This window comes from Vicia villosa, linkage group LG3 (assembly GCF_029867415.1).
Source record: "Vicia villosa cultivar HV-30 ecotype Madison, WI linkage group LG3, Vvil1.0, whole genome shotgun sequence".
Lineage (NCBI taxonomy): Eukaryota > Viridiplantae > Streptophyta > Magnoliopsida > Fabales > Fabaceae > Vicia > Vicia villosa.
In genome coordinates, this window is record NC_081182.1 from 28,581,418 (window position 1) to 28,603,079 (window position 21,662).

Consider the following 21,662-nt stretch of genomic DNA (forward strand, 5'->3'; position numbering starts at 1 on the left):
TGTTTTATGTTGTAGTACGCGACACACGTGTGAAAAAACTATTGGTGCTTATTTGTTTTGTTGCAGGAAGTAGTTTGAGTGAGGTGGAGGAGAAGCTTTGCTCCTCCGATATGTTTCAGTAGTAAGTTATTGGTGAAATGTACTACTTAACGAGACAGTGCAAGTATTGTTGGAGCTTGTTGACACGGATTTAAGGTTTTGGTTGTTTAACAAGCTTGGAGCGTCTATAGAAGGAGAGTGATCAAGAATTGTTGACGTTTACTCTTCGAAGGATGAGGAACAGCGTAGCAGTTGTTGATCCGCAAGTATGGTGCAAACTCATGATGTTTCAGGTGGTAACCGTTAAGTACCAAGAATAAATCCTGGAAGATGGAATTTAGAAAGTTGTTGTGTTCAGCATTGTGGATGAACTCTGAAGTTTTCAGTGCGATTAGTCTTTTGAAAGGTACCGGTGTTGAAAAGTGATAGAGTGATGAAGTTGCGGTGGACTTTATGTTGGACTCACATAAGTGATTGTCGGATATCCGATTTGAAGCGTCGAAAAGATAACGAGGTGAATTTTAATACAAGAACGGACGCCGCAACTGTAAGTAGATTTATTTGTGACAAGATGATGTTGGAAAGAGGTGAAGTTAGCGGTTACGTTTGTCCTTGGAAAATGGACTTGTGCGTTGGTATCGTGCAGGACGTCAACGTCAGAGATGAGTGAATTGAAGAAATTTTATTCTAATGTATCGTCAGAGGTGTTTTAGTAAGTAGCTGCAAGAAGTCAGTGTTAGCAGGATCAGATAGTTTTGCAAGTTGTTGAAGTATGGTATTTTGGTAACGTAAGTTCAATTTCTAAAGGAACACTGTTATAGTTGGTAATGATGGTTATACTCCATTATGATTGTCGACTGTCTATTAACAAATTGAGGACTTGATCACCCTTAATCTCTTGTCGATAGTAGACGAGATTGTATTGGCCGTTATAGATTTATCTTACTATCTTAATGGTGCGTGAAGTGATGGGTGCTAAAGAGAGACTGAAACTTAGTTGAAGCTTGTGAATCGTGTAAATTGATAAAAACGCTAATAAAGAACAGTGGATTAAGATGGATGATCAGAGTCGCGCAGTTGAAGCATGATGTGCCAGAGTGTTGAGTTTTCTTGTGAATAATGTTGATTGTAATATAATGTTCTTGTAGGTTGTTGGTCGATGACGAGTTATATGGTTATTAGTCGAGTTATGTTATCAGGTTGGTATTATGATACTTTTGTCGCTGTTGCAGTAACGTTGTTGTTGGTGCTTCGTTAGTGAATGACACCTGAGTATGGAAAAATAAGAATCGTATATGTGTATCGGTGTGGAGTATGTTGGTGCGATGATGAAGCAATGCTGTATCGTCAAATATAAGTATAAATCAAGTCATTTAAGCTAAGTTTCTTGATTCCCCAAGAACAATAACATCGTCTCTTGATTCTCCATTTAAGCTAAGTTTCAAAGCTTGAGATTGCATGTAAGTTGGTGGTGAAGCTTGAACCCAAAACCCTCATCTTCTTTTCTAATTCTCGTGTCTCTTTCTACTATCCCAAGACTCCTTTCAATTTTGATTTTTATAAGGATGGAGAGAATGAGAAAAATAAGGAGAAAGGGGGTTCACTTTCACTTATAAAATGACCCTGTGAAAATTACAACTTTGCCCTTGACTTGAACCACTATTTACTAACCCATTCTATTCTTATTTCTCAAGGTCATTAGCACTATTAACCTTCTAATTAATCACACTAATAACTTTTTAACATGTTAATTACTTGGTGTTAGAAGGTTGAGGCGTTTCATCCTCCCTTCCTTAAATTAAAATTTGTCCTCGAATTTTATAATTTACCTGAACAATGAGGATACAAATCCACATCTTTGACTTGAGCTCCCAAATAGCCTCGCTCGGGTGAGACTCATCCCGGAGGACTTTCATACGAGTATCTACTTATTGTGAAAGGTCTTGGTTTCACAATCCACAATAATGCTTGGCAGAGGTTGGAAAGATACATATTTCTATTTCAATCGTATCCGGGAGGATATGTTGAAGTGAATCGAGAAATATAATTTTGGAATTGCGACACACGAAACTCATCATGAAGCTTTGATGGTGAAGGTGGCAAGGTTACTGGTATGCAACTTCACCTACTTGTCTTATGATTTGAAATGGTCTAATGTATCTCAAACTTAATTTCCCTGTCTTGAAAGGTCCCTTTAGTTTATGGTGACCTTCAAGAAAATGTGATCTCCCTCTCAAAACTCTAACTGTCGTCTCCGCCTATTCGTAAAATTGTTTTGGCGGCCTAGGGCTTCCATCATACTCTTTTAGATCTTAGTGATCTTCTTGACGGTCTCTTGGGTTATCTCCGGTCTAAGAACCTTTTCACCAACTTCCGAAGGTTCTCCTTGGAAATTTGCACAACATCTCTAATAAACGTGAACTACAAGATTACTTCATTAGTATGTTTCGTCTCTTCTCGATTTCCAAGTCATTCTTAATCTAAGACTCCATCTACTTCCGACCTTTGCCTCACAAAAGGTGCTAACCCTATCTTGCCATATTGTTCTTCACAGGGTATTATCGTAACACTTGAAGGACTCATATATAATATTTATGTAACTTTTTCAATTTAATATTTCAAATATTATTTGTTCAATAAATTAAAGGTACTAATTTTTTTTGTCTACTTTGTATTTCAAATGCAATAAAATATTTAACTTGTATTTTTAAATTTTAATATAATTTAATTTTAACACAATGTAAATATATTATTTTCATATCACACATGTGTACCACCTAATAAATATGCAATAACCATATTACTCTATCATTAAAAATAAAAAGAAGAAGAAGAAATAATAACATAATTTCCTCTAAAATATTGTTCAATTCAATAACTATGGAGATCTCATAATTAAGACATATTGAAGCCCAAATAAAGAATGGCCCACGATCCAGAAAGCATTAACAAAACAAAAAAGGCAAACACGTAAACGACGTCGCTTTTAGAGATGAACAAGGAAGTGGAAAACGACGTCGTATTTGGAGATGAAAAATGACAAAAATCGCCGTTGCCGGGGATCGAACCCGGGTCACCCGCGTGACAGGCGGGAATACTTACCACTATACTACAACGACTTGATGTTGAGTTGTGTGGTATAGTGGTAAATGTTGGTTCTTTTATTTCGCTTGACGTTTCATGACACCACCGAACAGTTAATTTCATCTCCTGAATCGTCAATGAAATTTTGGCAACAAATTGAGAACCTGTTTTGATCCTTCACATCTTTAACTCTAATCTCACAGACTGAAGCAAAATTTTTGGATTTAGAAAAAATGCTTGGCGATGGAGGTGAAACCCCTTCAAGGTACATTCATTTTTTGATTTTATATTTCGATTCTCGAACGTTCATGCAACTTCACATCATACTGAATCAATACACCAAATTGAATTGTTTTTTAGATATGAATTGTTGAGCATGGTGAAGAAGCACTCAAATTTAATTGGGAGAACCGTTGTTGAAGATCAAGAAGATGCTCCTGATGTTGAAATGGATATGAAGTTTTGGAATGATGTTTTTGATCTCTATTTTGTTCGTGGTAAAGAGTCTAGGGGACGCCAAGATGATGATCTCGTTTTCTTTGTTAGAAAATTGGTATCTTGTTATGTCCTTTTCTTTTTATTTCCCACTACTTCTTCTTAATTTATTTGTTTTTTTACATGCTATCCCTTTCTTGTAAGAAGCATTATTGCTGAAAGTTTTTTCGACACAGGTTTCTCGAGGTTCTGCTTCCAATAACGACGCAGAAACTGTTGATCCTTATTTTGTACGCAGGTGGGCACCTAAGGTAAATTCATTCATTCATTATATATCTATGATTCTGCTCAAATTTATTTTAAAACTATCTTCAAATTGTATGCTAAACTTACGTTTGTTTCCCTGCATCTGCATCTGTGTGTCCTTTGATACAATGATAATAAGCTTTACATCATCTCCAATAAACTACAAAATATGCTGGTAAAAGAATGTTTATTACAGTTCCACCATTCTCTCTCTCTTCCTACTGTCGGTCCTCCTAGTGTTTTGAAACTTTAAGTCTATTAATGGAATTCATTTGTTTGATGCTCTCAACATTGATTATAACAAATCTTAACATCATATATACAAATGTATATAGCACGATTTCCTTTAAAAACAAAATCAGTTTGACACAACACCACCTTGTGTTAATTTGCTTGACAATATATATGCTTAAGCTTAATCATACATACCTGCACGCACGGCTTCATATTAGTTGCTCATTAGTATTGACAGCATGAAGGTGCGTACTTATTATGTGCAGCTTTGTGAACATGTTATTCTTTTTTATTGCTAAAGTCCTTTAGGGCGGGCTTATTGGATAGCTCTTATTGTGATGTAGGCTTTCCAATTCCGATGCCAACTGATTTTTTATAATTTTTCTCCACCAGTTGAGCAGCCTAATTGATGAAACTTCAATTGATGTGGACTGGAGGCGTTCCTTTTACTTGAATTTAATTGCTCATACATCATTCAGCGTAACCGTCGCAATTTGCAGGTAATCAATCAATGATATGCTCATTCATTCCTTTATTTGAATAAGGAAAATCTTATATGCTCTAACTATAAAAGCCATCGTGAATGGGTTCTTTTGAGCAATATAAATAAAGCTTTTAAGTTCTTTGACTTGTTGCTATCTGTCTGGGTAATTTGATTCAAACACATCTATTTCTCTAGTCAACAGGTTCTTCAAAACCATCAAGCTGGGAAGGACACATCTTTATCCCCTATATATAAGGTAAAAATGTACTTAAATCTTTTCCCACCTCTTGAATCATCTTCAACAAAAGTGAAATTATGAATGCTACAATAGATACCGACCTAGGGACAAAAAAGGGCAGATTTGTAAACCTAAAAAAAACCCTTTGGCGAGGTGATGGTGATGGGTGAAGCGTGTCCTTCTTTGGGAGTTAAATTGATTTTTACAGATAATGATCAAACCACTGTTGTAGGCTTTAGGCCTTAGTTTCTTCGACGGATGTCTAGTTAGGGTTTAATCAGAGTTTTACTTTTTAGGCTGTCTATAATGTTACAATCTATATCAAGTGATTACCGTATCATGCTCCACTAAAAGTTTTTTTGGTACCTGTTAGTATAATGATAGTTTTGACAAAGTTTACAGTAGAGAAAATAAGGGTGGGGGCCACAGAAAGTGGAGCAGGAAATGGGGCCACAAAGAATCACCTGCACACCCCCAAGATCCTAACTAATTAGTGTTGAGCGCATGACTAAGGAGGACAGCTGGCATAGGAGTGCACTACTAAAGGACAACTGGCATAGGAGAGAGAAAGTAGATCTCAGACTACATATAGGAGAAGAATTAGTGCCATCCGTATGCATGAATTAAGTCTTGGAATCCCTAGGAGAGCTAAGGCCTCTCGAAGTGCCTAATCTTTCTTTCTTTTCATAGTTTTACTACTTTTCATGCTATTTCTCTGTACTTACTGATCCCATTTGAACTCAGTATTTTTTTATCATTACAATATTAATCTCCTTCCCAATCTTTCACTGTTTGCTAGTTTATTTGTCTAAATATACTAAATTGACCCTATCAATTTGGTATCTAGAGCCTTGGTTACGTTTACCTACTGAATGGTCGTTACACGAAGCATTATGGAAAACAGAGTCGACACAATCGAACAAAGGATGGATAGCTTCGAAGGAACTATGGCACAAATTCGTGAGTTGGTGTTGGAGCAACAAGCACGGCCGCAGGTGACGGTGGAGCAGATTAGACAACTGATTCAAGAGCGACCTGCTCGGAATCGTAGACGAAATGGGAGAGGTTACGAGGAGGAAGAGGACGATGAAGGTAGTGACTGGAGTACGTTGTCAAGGGAGTCGCGATCACGTCACAACCGTCATGGAGGTGGAACCGGTCCCCGATTCTTCGGAAGTAAGCAGAGGTTGGAGATTCCACTCTTCAAAGGAGAAGATCCATATGGTGATGAGAAGAACGAGGTGGTGATGAGAAGAGGAGCCCCATGGAAGGATAGAGGAGGAAGTGTAAAATTCAAGGACCCAGGTGATTTTAATGGAGCTAGGAAGGACATGGAAAAAGGAGGTCCAGTCACCCATGATAAGCTTAAGGGTAGAAAGTTAAACCCAGCTGAATTAGAGGAACGCAGTAAGAAAAACTTGTGTTTCAAATATGGTGATAAATGGAATAGGGAGCATGTTTGTAAGTTCAAGCACAGGAAGCTAATGTTATGTGAAGGGAGCAGTGAGGAAGAGGCGGAAAAAGAGGTGATGACTGACCATAAAGAGGTGATGACTGACCATAAGGTTGAGAAAGATGACGGAGAAGAATTGAAAACCTTGAAATTGTCCTTGCAAAGTAAAGAAGGGTTCGTTTTCAACAAGTCCTTCAAGATGTGGTGCGTGATAGGGGAAAGAATGGGGTTGGCTTTAATTGACTCAGGAGCCACAAGTAATTTCATGGTTGATGGGTTAGTGAGTGAGTTGAAGTTGAAATTGGTGTATACTCCAGCGTATGTGATAGAAGTAGGAAATGGAGACAGTGTCAGAAATCAAGGTGTGTGTGAAGGGTTGAAATTTCAGATTCAAGGAGTGGAATTTCAACAACATTTTTTCTTGATAGAGTTGGGAGGATCAGAGATGGTACTAGGGAGGGACTGGTTAGCCAACTTGGATAATATTGAAGCAAATTTTGGGGAACTCTGTTTGAAATGGGAAGTGGCAGGGGAGAAGTATAACATACAAGGTGACCCTTCCTTATGCAACCGAAAAGGAATAGGTTTCTATGTGCAGTCATTGAAAGGGAGTCGGATTAAGGGTCCAGAGGTGGAAACCTCATCTGAATGGGATACACTTTTGACAAATTTTGAGGATGTTTTTAACATGCCTGCTGGTTTACCACCTATCAGAGAGCATGATCATGCTATTGTGCTGAAAACTGGTGCCACTATTCCAAACCTGAGACCGTACAGGTACCCTTTTTACCAAAAAAATGAAATAGAAAAGATAGTCATGAAAATGCTACAAGCAAGGATAGATACCATCATGGTAGTGGTGGACAGGCTTACTAAATATGTTCACTTCTTACTGGTGAGTCATCCCTATACAGCCAAATACATAGCTGAATTATTTGTCAAGGAGGTAGTGAGACTCCATGGATTCCCTAGTTCCATAGTGTCTGAGAGGGACAGGGTGTTTTTGAATAGTTTTTGGTCAGAGTTATTTAAGCAAGCTAGAACAAAACGGAAATATAGTAGTGCATATCACCCTCAGTCTGATGGACAAACTGAAGTGGTTAATCGATGTGTGGAGACATATTTGAGGTGTTTGACAGGGTTGAAACTGAAGCAATGGCCTAGATGGTTAGCATGGGCAGAGTATTGGTATAATACTAAGTACCATGCTTCTCTGAAAAGTACTCCTTTTGAAGCCCTTTATGGTAGAGTCCATCCTACTTTAATCAGAGGTGATGCACACCCTTCAGCAGTTGAGGAAGTTAATAAACTGACACCTGAAAGGAATGAAATGATCAAGGAGATGCAAGAGCAATTACTGAAGGCTCGAGATCAGATGAAGACAGATGTTAATAAACATAGAAGGGAGGTAAAGTATGATTTGGGACACATGGTCTATCTTAAAATAGCACCATACAAGCTCAAGAAGTTGGCCAAAAGAGTAAACCAGAAGTTGAGCCCCATGTATTATGGGCCTTATGAAGTGATACAAAAGATAGGCGCAGTGGCCTATAAATTGAAGCTTCCGAAAGACTCTAGAGTCCATCCAGTGTTCCATGCATCCTTACTTAAAAAAACCATAGGTCTAGATACAGTATCTCAACCCTTACTAGCTTGTATGAATGAGGATTGGTGTCTGGAACCAGGTCCTGAAGAAGCTTTGGACACTAGAAGAAATGCACAAGGGAAAGTAGAGATGTTGGTCAAATGGAAAGGTTTGTCAGAATTTGAAAATTCATGGGAAGCAGTGGGCATACTAAAGAAAGAATTTCCTGGATTCCTCCTTGAGGTCAAGGAGAGTTTTGAAGGGGGAGGAATTGATAGTTTTGACAAAGTTTACAGTAGAGAAAATAAGGGTGGGGGCCACAGAAAGTGGAGCAGGAAATGGGGCCACAAAGAATCACCTGCACACCCCCAAGATCCTAACTAATTAGTGTTGAGCGCATGACTAAGGAGGACAGCTGGCATAGGAGTGCACTACTAAAGGACAGCTGGCATAGGAGAGAGAAAGTAGATCTCAGACTACATATAGGAGAAGAATTAGTGCCATCCGTATGCATGAATTAAGTCTTGGAATCCCTAGGAGAGCTAAGGCCTCTCGAAGTGCCTAATCTTTCTTTCTTTTCATAGTTTTACTACTTTTCATGCTATTTCTCTGTACTTACTGATCCCATTTGAACTCAGTATTTTTTTATCATTACAATATTAATCTCCTTCCCAATCTTTCACTGTTTGCTAGTTTATTTGTCTAAATATACTAAATTGACCCTATCATATAACCAGCAACCCCACTCTTGAAAGTATGATGCTTTCTCTTTGGTAGAATGATTTCTAGATTTTTATTAGTAAAAGGTTAAAAGACTCTCCTCCTTCTGCTTAGTTCTTAATCTTGATTTTATTAACATTCTGATTTATGGCTGCATGAAGCTGTAACTCTCTCAGCCTTTTCAAATTATTGTAGAATTTGACCCAAATTTAGCTCCTTTATAATTAAAAATGTTCCCTTCCACGCTTTAAGTCATTATGTACATTGCCTCATACAACACCATTACAGAATATTTAATCCCTTTGAATTAGCTATGGATTTAAGAATTTGTGTCTCTGACTGATTGTATTCTGATTTGCTATGACCAACCCAGTTTTTGGTGTTGGTGAATCGACAACAAGGCTTTATTCCTATGATTTTGGACTCGGACTCAGTTTTTGGTTGTTTCCCTGTTATATAGAATTAACAATCATGGGTTGTGTATTATTCAAGATGTCTAAAACTCTAGAAGTAAATATATGTGTATAAAATAGAATTAACAATCATGGGTTGTGTATTATTCAAGATGTCTAAAACTCTAGATGTAAATATATGTGTATAAAATAAATTGGACTCTAAAAAGGCAAGTCTAGTTCATGTTGGTAATGTTTGTAATATAAAAATAACAAAGACTCTAAAAAGGCAAGTCTAGTTCATGTTTGTAATATAAAAATAACAAAAACGCCGTTGCCGGGGATCGAACCCGGGTCACCCGCGTGACAGGCGGGAATACTTACCACTATACTACAACGACTTGATGTTAAGTTGTTTGTTATAATGGTAAATCTTTGTTATTTTATTTTGCTGACGTCTCATAACATATACCGAACAATTAATTTCATCTCTCTTCAATTGTCAATGAAATTTTGGCAACAAACTGAGAAGTAGTTCTTGATCCTTCATATCTTTAACTCTAATTTCACCGACTGAAACAAAATTTTAGATTTAGAAAAAATGCTTGGCGATGGAGGTGAAACCCCTTCAAGGTACTTTCACTCTTTTTCACTTGTATTCATTTTTTGGTTTTATAATTCGATTCTCGAACATTCATCCAACTTCACATCATACTGAATCAATACACCGAATTGAATTAGTTAAAATTAAGAGATTGTTGTTCTTTGGTTTGTTAGATATGAATTGTTGAGCATGGTGAAGAAGCACTCAAATTTAATTGGGAGAACTGTTGTTGAAGATCAAGAAGATGCTCCTGATGTTGAAATGGATATGAAGTTTTGGAATGATGTTTTTGATCTCTATTTTGTTCGTGGTAAAGAGTCTAGGGGACGCCAAGATGATGATCTCGTTTTTTTGTAAGAAAATTGGTATGTTGTTATGTCCTTTTCTGATACGGGAAGGCTCAGCAGTGATGACATTGGCCCAATAATGGAAGTGGAAAATAATCAAGAGCAAGGCCCAAGGACAAAAAGAACAATCAGAATTCCTAAAAGATTGGAGGATTATGTGATTGTTTTGGCTGCTAGTGAAGAAAGGATCTAGAAGGATGCGGACTCATTACAAGTTTGTTAGATTCCCATTTTGTATAGATTTAGCAAATCTTTCTGTTATGCATGAGCTGTATTTAAGTGAGCCATTAGCTCCTGGAAATGATATCAAAGAAATTACTCTAAATCTCTCTCATTCTCTTTTATTCTTGGAAGGTTTTCTCTGCTCCTATAATTGCAGAGTGATAACAGTTCTTACTGTTATCATTTTCACACTAACTTTTTTACTTTGTTTTGTTTTTTACATGCTTATGAATGATTTCCTTTTCCCTTTCTTGTAAGAAGCATTATTGCTGATATTCTTACAAGTTTTTTTTCAACACAACACAGGTTTCTCGAGGGTCTGCTTCCAATAACGATGCAAAAGTGTTGATCCTTATTTTGTACGCAGGTGGGCACCTAAGGTAAATTCATTCTTTTGTACGCAGGTGGTTCAAATTGTATGCTAAACTTACCGTTGTTTCCCTGCATATGTGTGTCCTTCGTATACATTTCATACCATGATATTATTAGTATTCTTAGTTTTACATGTCCTTCTGTCTCAATCATTTACATCTTCAAGTTATTGTTTTTGATTGGTAAAATCCTTTAGGGCTTGCTTATTGGATAGCTCTTATGATGTATGTAGGCCTTTGAATTCCGATGCCAACTAATTTTTTTAAAATTTTCTCCACCAGTTGAGCAGCCTAATCGATGAAACTTCAATTGATTTGGATTGGAGGCGTTCCTTTTTCTTGAATTTGATCGCTCATACATCACTCAGTGTAACTGTCGCAATTTGCAGGTAATCAATTATATGCTCACTCCTGTATTTCACCTTGCCTAGTCTGTTGTTAAAACTGGTTTCACAAGCATTTAGATTTCCTGTAATTTTATTTCATCACACGCATTACTTTATTGGTGTACTGTCTACTGATAATCAATCTCTGATTCATTTGTTTTCTCAAAATGCCTCAATGATGCATTAGCTGTAATTAATAAATCTTGTCTACCTCTTGAATTATCTTCAACAAAAATAAAATTTTGAAAGCTACAATAGATACCGACCTAGGGACATAAAAGGGCATATTTGTAAACCTAAAAAAAACTCTTTGGCGAGGTGATGATGATTGGTGAAGCGTGTCCTTCTTTTTTATGAGCAGAGTATGGGAGATTTACTTAGCTTTGTAAGTCCTTATATCTTATTATTACTTCTTACATGCCAATGAAAAATTATGCTTTGAAATATTATTACATACTCTATGACTAAACATATTAAGGTTAGAATTGTCATTAGTGATCTAGGCAATTGAGCAGGTGTGGAGAAACTGGAGGGAGGGTACAATTACAAATATAATAGATCCATCACTAAACAATAGATCGCAAAATGCATTATTGAGATGCATTCACATTGGTTTACTCTGTGTTCAAGAAAAAGTGGTTGAAAGAATAACTATGGCAATCATGCACTCATGTCATGCTTAGCCGTTATTCTGTCTCTCTACCACTACATTTGGAACATGTATCTTTTATGTGCGGCAGAACTAGAAGCCTTCCAATTTCAGACATGCAATCAGGAAAAGATAATGCAGGGACATTATGGTCGAATCAGTTCAAGAGAAAATCAGTGACTGAAAATTCAAGTGCTGAGTTATAGGCACGTGTATGTTCATTTAGCATCAATGTTTGAAATATGTTTGTGTGAAGTCTTGTGCAAATAGACTGTATGCTGAACACAATTGTTTATAATTATTTTTAAAAATTATTTTTTCGTTTTTTAGTTATGTTTGTAGGAAAAATTATTTTGTTAAAAATGAGTTTATGTTTTAAATTCAAAAAAGCCATTTTGATTAACTTAAAATAAAATATTTTGAAAATTAAAAAACAGAGTAACTTGTAATTATATTTTGAAAATATGGTTACAATCAGAAATTTATAAATCTATCCTAGGAGAAGTTGAATAGTAATTTAAGATCTTGAACTAGTATTTGGTGGAACCGTTGATAGAAGGCTTGTAACCAAATTTCATAGACAAATAGTTATTATAGGAAACAAACAACTCGATAGATAGGTTGTAAATAAAATTTAAAAAAAGGAAAAACTAATATTTGGTGGAACCGTTGATAGAAGGCTTGTAACCAAATTTCATAGATAAATACTCCCTCCGTCCCAAATTATAAGAGAAAATCACTTTTTAGATTCATTGAAGAATTAATGTATCTGGTCTTTATATAGACCAAATACATTAATTATTCAATGAATCTAAAAGTAATTTTCTCTTATAATTTGGGACAGAGGGAGTAGATTATAGATTTTTTTCGACACTTTTCACCGTAACTATAACTTAGAGGAAGGACATTTTTTAAAATTACTTTTTTAAATGGTAATTTGAAAGAATAAATCTATAAGGAGAAAACTTGAAGATTTGTGGTTAATAGAAAAGAACTTAGATTTGTGGTTCATGGAAAAGAATTTTTTTTTTTTTTGGGTAAGTTGGATAAATTTTTGTATAATCTTAAGCTTTTTTTTTTTTTTGGTAAGTTGATAAGTTTTTGTATAATCTTAAGCAAACTCCTAAGGAACACGTGAACAGTTTGACAATCTGATTATCTCAAATGATTTTAAGGTGAATGAAAGTAATAAATGCATTTACAGTAAATCTAAAAAATGAAATTTGAATTATCATATGTCTCTATGTAGATGACCTACTCATATTTGATTCAAACATTTATTTAGTAAATTATGTAAATTTATTGTTGCGTATCAAGTTTTATTGTGTTGGAGTGTCGTCAAGAACAAACCAAAACTATGAGAAAGATTGAGTTTCTTGAACAAGCACAAAAAATTATTAAGTTTTCACAAAGGAGAGAGAAGAAGAAAATTAGGATTGGTTGTAACTGTTTTTCTTTTCACTTACATATTACAAGTGAATAACAACAATCAACTCCTCTCCACAACATGAGAGAACTAGTTTATTTGTATACTATTAAACTAACTTAGGCTACAAGCAAAAATAAATAATTGGGCTAAACAAACATGTTGGATTTGACATGCTAACTAACCTAGCATTATCAACTATTGCAAGTTGGACTTCGTCATGTGAACAAACTTCGACAACATGCTTAAACTATGACAAACCAAGAAGCTATCCCTATCGAGATATTATAGTTCGATCCAAAATCTCACAAGTTTGATAATAATAATAATAATAATAATAATAATAATAATAATAATAATAATAATAATAATAATAATAATCATCATCATCTTAGAGAAGCACGTATAATCCATGGTACGAAGAATACTAGGTTAGAAAAAGAATTTCAATGGATTAGTCTCACTGTAGTAAATTATATTCAGTAATCAATTATTATGAGTGTAAACATGATTGCGCTTCATAAGATCTAAGTGTTAAATTCTTCAAGATCATTCGTGAAATTGAAAAATAATATGAATATTTGAGTATCAATAGTAGCCTCAAGTATGTCATTTGTTGTATTAGATCCGACATTGTCTATAATGTAGGATTATTGTGCAAGTTTAGAAATTGACCTAGTAAAGAGAATTGACATGCTATTGAAAGAGTCATAACTTATGAGGCACCTAAAGAACTTTAAACTTCGAATTACTTAATCAAAAGTTTCCCACTCTCTTTGAAGGATACACCGGTGGTGATTGGAACACTTTATTATATGATTTCCAATCAACTAGCAAATATATATTTAGCATAACAAGAGAAGATGTCTTTTGGAAATCTAAGAAATAAACTATTCTGACTCATTCCAATATGAAATCCAAAATGATAACACTTGCAATCATTATTAAAAAAGCAAGTTAGTTGAGATGTTTGCTAATTGAAATATCCTAATGAAAAAATTATAGCTAGTTGTGTTGATCCACTATAATTATATCACGACTATTTCAAAAATTGAGATACATTACTACAACGCTTAGAGATGACGCATACATAGTAAGCATAAGACTGTTAGAGAGTTTCTCTCTAAAGGAGATTTTAGAGTTGATCATGTTCACACTGATAAAAAATTAATTGATTAATTGATTCTTTGTAGTCAATTTGATTGATTTTCAAATTCTAACTAAGAAATCTCCATTTTTCAATTTGACCTAAATTGATATGATTTTGAATACTCCCTTGAGAGTTAAAGGTGCTGTTAATAGAAAGGGGAAATAATACCTTGATTTTCTTTACAATTGCTCCAATATTGAAATGGTGTATCATATTTGTACTAGAAAAACTACATTAATGTAACTTTACTAGTGAGGGCAAGTAAAATCACCATTGTTTATCGATGAATTTTGTTCCCTTTATCCTTCGATGGTCATCAACTTATATAGTAGCCGTAATATTTTTTTATCCTCAAGATTTTTTAAGGACCATTAAGGAATTTGTCCTTGATTAATGGTGATTGGAATAAATATTTATTGTTAGATCTTGGGACATAATGGTTATCCATGTATTTTAAATTTCCGTATTCGAATATTCCATCCATGTTAGTTTTGGGTCGAAATGGTCGTCTTGGTCCACCAGGTGGCTTAACCTAGTTTGACTTTGTCGAGCAAACTATACTTCGGGGCCGACTCTTTTAACTTTGTTCTATAACCTGACCCACTCTTTAGTTGTGTGCTTCTCATTGGGTCATCAAGTACCCAGGCTAAAATAGACTGGACATGTACACAGACCCCAAGCATGAGTCGTGTAGTGGTGAAATATTTTATTGAAACCAACTAAGAGATCATATATTTACGCCATCACTCAATTATGATCTACATAGGGGAGAAATGGTTTCTAAGCCCTCCATCCTTTATGGGGCATTTCCCAGAGTCTTTATGAGACTTCTGCTTAGATAGCTAAAGTTGGACATGCTTATGTTTTATAGATATATCAGTACACAGTCTCCTAAGCACAAGACATGTAGGGGAAAAATACTTTCACTGGAAGACCATGATATTTAAACATTGTTATTTTAGAGCAGACTCTTTCAATATTATTGAAATCTCCCTAGAGCTTGGCCTACTCCTAAGGTGTGCTCTCCATCATAATATTAAGCCCACTATGCTAAAGATGAACCTAAAGGTACATAAACCCACAAGAATCAGGTGTGTTGGACCGATGTGTTTCAGTTGAAAGTCTGGGACACTACAAATTTATATTGGATGATCGATTGATAGAAGAGGTTGATCTTGAAGATGGTGTGGTAGAACAACCCGAAGATGGAGATATCAATACACACCTTGAAAGCATAAGGCTTGAAAGAGAAAAATGATTAAGTCTAAAATCTTGGCACCACAACTTAAGATCGACTTGACTTTGTAAGTGATTTTATCCTCTATAGTTTTGATTGACAATATTCTTAGGGAGTCACCCGAAGGTGTGAGGATACCTTCCAGAGTTCCAACATAACATACCTAAGGGAGTAGCCCGTAGGCACAAGGATGCCCTGGAGGATTTCAAAATAATACCCTGAAGAGAGTAGCTCGTAGGTGCAAGGACCGCAGGGTTCCAACATAATTCCATGTAGGAAGTATCCCGTAACGCAAGGATACCCCCGAGAAGTCCACTATAATGTCCTGTAGGGAGTAGCATGTACGCGAGAGAATACTCTGTATGGTTCGAACATAATACTCTATAAGGACTTAAAGATGTTTTCCAGTCTTGTCCTTGGTTCTTAATACTTGTAAGAACTAACTTGTATATTCTTATTGGAGACTTGTTTAACTTTAAACTTTTTACGTGATATCCTGGTTTCTTTGATCATTATGGTTCACCAAATCAAAGTATTGTTTGACAATGTGATCAACTTAATATCCTCGTTAATAAAATCAACATTTTATAAAGGAAACAATCATATTATATTTGTAATATGATATTATTTAGATAAAATCCACTTCTGACACAATACAAATTGAACTTACAACATAGTGAAAAATTGTAGAAAAAAATCACTTTTTACATCCTCGTCACTTAACAATAATATAATATACTTTATTTTATTCAAATTAAGATAATATAAGTATGAATAGATTGGAAATAGGTAGTTTAATCTTGTCTTGCTCTCTGAAAATCTTGATTCTCTCAATTTTCATGTATCCTAAAGATACATATTCAGATTTCTAGTTATGTAACTAATATGCTTATGATTACTATGAAATTATATCAAATCCTACCCGAAGATGTTATCAGACAGTACCATCCTTTAACTTTTAGGTTGATATAACATGTATGTACCTTAATTCCTAATTCCTAGCGAGGGTCAATAAAGTCTCAATCTTCTATCGATGAACTTTGCCCCCTTTCTCCTTCGATAGTCATCTTTTCATATATTAGCCCTATTATTTTTCGTACTTAAGACTCATTAAGGACCATTAAGACGATTGTACCTAATTAAATATGATCTTTTAATAGTGATTGAAATCAAAATTTATTGTCAGATCTTAGACCATAATGTTATCATTTATCCACGTGTTTTAAGTCTCCATATTTGAATATTCCCTCCATGTTAGTTTCTTGCTGGAAGAATAAGCATGATTCACTAGCTGGCTTAACTTGGTCTTACTCTATCAAGAGAGCAATACTTCGAGGCATACTCTTTTGGCTCTGTCCTATAGTCTAACATACTCTTGGGGTGTATGCTTCTCCTTGGGTTATCAAGTACCCGACCTAAAATAGATCAAACATGTACAATATTATTGTCATTCATCACCCTCTTTCTGAAGATGGTGTAGACTAAAATTGCTCCTGAATTTTTGGTAGCAATGCCTATAAATATATTTATTTATCTCTTACTATTATTTCTACTAATATTAACTATTTAGAAGTGGAATGTACCACATTTGATCCAAGGGTTCATTTGGTTATGTCTCATGAGATACTTTTGACAAACTGTAGGTGTCACAATTGGAACCCCACAATCTCTGCTAAATGCAACTAGTGTACGGACTCTAAAGAGACTTCGTTCTTATGCTCTGGAAATTCCCTTATGCAACACAAGCATGCATTTGACTTGTCCCATCGAACAAAATGACATAATTATTCTACATTTCTGGCAGGGATTGAATATTTTACCATCTTAGAGAATATATTCTATATTTTCACACAATGCGCTAGAGATCCATCTTTATGATCTCTTGTTGCTACTTATAAAAGTGGAGAAAAAAAGAATTTTCGAAGATGGTTTTAAAGTCATGACAATCCAGTATAAACAATCATGCATCAGATCAGAGGGATTGAGAATAAAAATTGTATGCCAAAATGTTATAGTGTTGAGACCAAATATCATACATGTTTGTTGGTATCATTCATATATAGTTATTGAAATAAACTCAATTATGAAAAGTACTAACAAAGCTCTACATTCTTTGTATAGGAAGGTTTATTCAAAGATTCTTTAAGAAATTAGGTGAGGGGTATAGTCAAAAAATTAATTTAAGTTATACTCCCACTTAAAAAGTGGATAATGTTGTCTGGGCTGACGTTAACTTTGCAGATGAGATTACAAATCTATTGATTGAGGAGTATATTGGTTAATCAAGAGATTGGTAGGTGTATGTGGACCGGTTTGGGTTAGGTTTGACTAAACCCAATATCCAACCATATAGGACGTTCTTGTTTGGCAAAGATAAAATAACCACCTGTTACACTGATGGGCCAGTTTGAACAAATCCACTAATTTTTGGATTGGATTGGGTAGTAAATTGTCCAAATAAATTTTTTGATTTATTAATATTAAACGACAAAATGATAAGTCATCATATTTTTTTTCATAAAAATTACTGAACATTTTTATCTTCAAAAAAATTAGATAATCAATTTTATTAGTATTTTTTAACATAAAATAATAAATGACAACATCACCTAATAAAAACTATCATAAAATACTAGGAACAACCTAACGTTGCATGATATAAAATTATATTAGCAACAAAATAATCAAAGAGTGAAACATCAAAAATTAGTTAAAATCATGGTTCACTAAAATAGTAAATATTCAAGAGATTAAAACTACAACAATTAATTTAATATTCAACAAAATCATTCAAATTTTAGAATTTAATTTGTATGCACCGACAATGTAAAAAAGTTTTACACCGTCAGTGAATCATGACCGTTAAATGCTTATTGAAATTTAATTTTTATTTTATTTATTTATAAAATAATATTTATGAATGATTGTGATGCCCTGAATGTGTAAAGAATTTTACACGGACAATGCATAGGAATTAATTTTAAAATTTTAATAATAAATATTTGATTAGTGAATCAATGAATTTTTAAATTTGTATCCAATTTGATCCAAAATCCAATTTTTAATAAATTTTTTAATTTTTAAATTTGTATCCAATTTGATCCAAAATCCAATTTTTAAATCCATATCTAAGCTGACTTGACTCAACCTACATCCCTAGAGATCGGCGGTGGTGGATCACGTTTTCCCCAACTTTAGTATGCAGAATAAGAAAATAATTTTAAAAAACTAACACATGAAGTTCAACCATAAGAAAAATAGTTATGATTATAATTTTAATTTGAATAACAATAAACTATTCATTTTTCTAACTTCTTTTTCGAAAGAAAGTAGGCCAATTCATTTTTCTAACTTTCATTGAATGAATTAAGCTCATTTTTATTTAGATAATACTGAAGCCACATTTCTTAAACATACTAGAACTTTTTGTTAATTTCTTAGATTTTGTTTCTAGACCAACGGACCCTGTAAGGTTAAAATTTATAATTAATTTTAATCCAACAAAAATAGATATACACGAATAAAGTCAAATTTATGGCTGAATGGGAATCCAGTCCAACCGTAGTACATTGCAAGTAGGGGTGCTTGCGGTGCGGTTTGGACAGTTTTGACGGAAAAAATCATTCAAATCGCAAGAGAAAAAATAATGCGATTTGGTTTGGTTGGCTTTTAAAAAAAATCTGAACCAAACCAAACCAAACTAATGCGGTTTGGTTCGGTTCGGTTGGTTCGGTTCGATTTTTTACAAATATTTTATTGAGGCATACATACACATATAGATAGGGGTGGCAAAACGGGCCAGGCCCGCCGGGTCGGCCCGTTTGACCCGCCATTTTAGGCGGGCTGGGCTGAGATTTTCGACTCGGTACCTTAAGTTGGCCCGCCCCGCCTAACCCGCTTAAAAAATCGGGCCGAGACGGGGCGGGGCGGGGCGGGTTTTGCCCGCGGGGTTTTTGTTAAAAAAATTAATTTTTATTTAGAATTAAAATAACTTCAACTATAAAAACAACACTCTTCTCTTATAATTATATTGATTGAATTCTATTCTAAATTATTATACATACAAATTGAATTATAATTGTAACGTTCTTTCTATAACTTTCTAATACATGTGTTGATTGGAAAAGCTTGAAATAAAAGAACAGTTGTATAACATGCATAATTATTAAGTTGTTAATACATTAGCTCACATGTTTTCTTTAGAAAAAGATATTGATTTTAAGAAAAAGAGGGATTTGATGAGTGTATAAGTGTGACAAATTTTAGATTTAACTATTAAGGAATCGCTTAATATAAAAGTTTATTAAGGAATCGCTTAATATAAAAGTTTATATGAAGTAATTACTAATTAGTGAGAAAGTTAGGTGTTGATATTTTATGCACTATTATTTTATGCACCGTGATGTATTATGCGATGTAATTGTTATCACTGTCTGTTTTATGTAAATTCTTAATTGGGTTTTTTAGTAGTTAGATTTTAAATAGGATTAAAGTGATATGTATTATTTATTTATTTTGATACGCTTTTTTATTGTGATTGAGTTTATTTTGTTATTTTTTTTGTTATAATTGATCTTTATTTGTTTTATTTTTTGAACTCTTTAGACTTAAGATATGTTGAAGTTATATTGTGCGTTTTTAAAAAAAATACTTTATCGACCTTTTTGGTTATAATTATTTTTTTGTAAATTATGCGGTAAATCAAATTTAAAATAAAAAATAAATAAAAATTGGCGGGCCGGCCCGCCAACCCGCCAACTCGTTAGTAAATGGGGCGGGCATGACTTTTGAGCTCGAACACCTAAGTAGGCCCGCCCCGCCCCACCCCGCTTTTGGATGAGCTTAAATGGGGCGGGTCTAAATGGGGCGGGCCGCCCGCTTTGCCACCCCTACATATAGATGATAACATAATTTTGTATTTATAAATTCATACATTATCAAATAACAACAAAACTCGTCATATTTTGACAACAATTTTCCATTTAATATGTAAAAATTAAATTAGACAAAAGTGAAATATTAAACATAAAATAATAGCAAAAAACAATATAAAAATTATTATAACGAAACAAAAAAATATAAGAGACGAAAGATTAGTGAAAGTCAAAAAGAAAAAAAGTGTTGAGAGATTAGAGAAGAAGATATGCGATAAAAACGAAACTGAAATACAGAACATTTACATAAAAATGAGAAGGTGAAAAAGAAAGAATATAAGAGAGTAGAGATTATAGAAGAAGAGGGAAGATGTATGTGACAAAGAAAGTGCGATAATGTTAATAGAGATTTTAGAAGATCGAGACTGAAATTATATGTGTAAGGATGAGAAAATTGTTCGTAATCATAATGCTAATGTATAATAAGTTTAAGTTTGGGTTGGATGTGAGTTACTAAAATTTAGGTGGTAACATAATGCGGTTTGATTCGGTTTGGTTCGGTTTACAAAATACAAACCGCAAACCGAACCGTGCGGTTTTGTAAAAATTGACTCAAACTAATCCGAACCAAATGCGGTTTTTTACAATTTCGATTTGGTTTGGTTTGATTTGCGGTTTTCTATTGGGTTGGTTTGGTTTTGATCACCCCTAATTACGCTTTAGTGTAAAAGTGAAAGCTGGTCCTCTAATTTACACAGTTTGTATTTATTTGTCCCAATAGCATTGGATTCCTTGGTGCTCATCGTTGAGAAACAATATTTTTCAAAAAAATGAAATAAATTTGTCGACGGAAACGACGCAATCATCATGGCCCAAACGACAGCATCATTTGAGAATAAATAATTCAGACAAAATGTTGCTTTTTTTAATTTATTTTTAAAGCAACTTTAATCCCTATAACGTGCTCAAACAGCAATGAATTCTTCAAATTAATTTAAAATCCCATAAATATAATATTAAATAAATAAAAAAGCCAGGAAATATGATAACGGTGGGATTCAAGTAATCATACTCCCAACCCACTCCTCACTTCACTCATCTCTCATTTTTCTTATTCATAAAGGTTTTAAAAAACGGTCCGGACAAATCGATATTGACACTATGACAACCGCATTGAGCGCATGTTAGTGACGAACACCTACATTAACTGAAATTGCAAAAAGTTTTTAGGCGACGGCAGCGCAATTTGTAGTAGTGGTTGTTGGATCAAAATCCAATAATTTTTTGTAAAATTCTATATGTTTGACTCAAATCTATTTGCATAAATTAACAACATTAAGAGTACGAAATCAATCTAAGTAAATTTACTGCAATATACATGAACCATTCTTATATGTATGTATAATAATTAAAGGAAGAACATTAC

The 21,662-nt window shown here is 34.2% G+C and overlaps 3 protein-coding genes and 2 non-coding genes across 6 annotated transcripts; 3 read left to right on the plus strand and 2 right to left on the minus strand.

Moving 5' to 3' along the window:
- Nucleotides 1-3,086: 3,086 nt before the first annotated feature.
- Nucleotides 3,087-3,158, minus strand: TRNAD-GUC (transfer RNA aspartic acid (anticodon GUC)). Its single transcript has one exon. It is a non-coding gene; the product is annotated as a tRNA-Asp (tRNA).
- A 198-nt stretch (nt 3,159-3,356) lies between these two features.
- LOC131657778 (uncharacterized) lies at nt 3,357-4,602 on the plus strand. The gene is made up of 4 exons (XM_058927140.1): nt 3,357-3,388; nt 3,484-3,676; nt 3,795-3,869; nt 4,492-4,602. The coding sequence occupies exons 1-4, from the start codon at nt 3,357-3,359 to the stop codon at nt 4,600-4,602; spliced, it is 411 nt and encodes a 136-aa protein (XP_058783123.1).
- Nucleotides 3,599-11,407, plus strand: LOC131660807 (uncharacterized). 2 transcript variants are annotated; one of them, XM_058930140.1, is made up of 8 exons: nt 3,599-3,676; nt 3,795-3,856; nt 4,492-4,598; nt 4,778-4,838; nt 4,914-9,603; nt 9,748-10,135; nt 10,450-10,523; nt 10,797-11,407. In XM_058930140.1, exon 5 carries the CDS (start codon nt 5,693-5,695, stop codon nt 8,240-8,242), a length of 2,550 nt encoding a protein of 849 aa, XP_058786123.1. In that variant the 5' UTR covers nt 3,599-3,676; nt 3,795-3,856; nt 4,492-4,598; nt 4,778-4,838; nt 4,914-5,692; the 3' UTR covers nt 8,243-9,603; nt 9,748-10,135; nt 10,450-10,523; nt 10,797-11,407. The 2 variants fall into 2 exon arrangements, with proteins under 2 accessions (XP_058786123.1, XP_058786124.1); XM_058930141.1 differs by having other exon boundaries at nt 4,778-9,603; nt 10,450-10,510.
- Nucleotides 9,300-9,371, minus strand: TRNAD-GUC (transfer RNA aspartic acid (anticodon GUC)). Its single transcript has one exon. It is a non-coding gene; the product is annotated as a tRNA-Asp (tRNA).
- On the plus strand, nt 9,572-11,755 carry LOC131657779 (uncharacterized). The gene is made up of 4 exons (XM_058927141.1): nt 9,572-9,603; nt 9,748-9,919; nt 10,450-10,523; nt 11,641-11,755. The coding sequence occupies exons 1-4, from the start codon at nt 9,572-9,574 to the stop codon at nt 11,753-11,755; spliced, it is 393 nt and encodes a 130-aa protein (XP_058783124.1).
- The last annotated feature ends 9,907 nt before the right edge of the window (nt 11,756-21,662 follow it).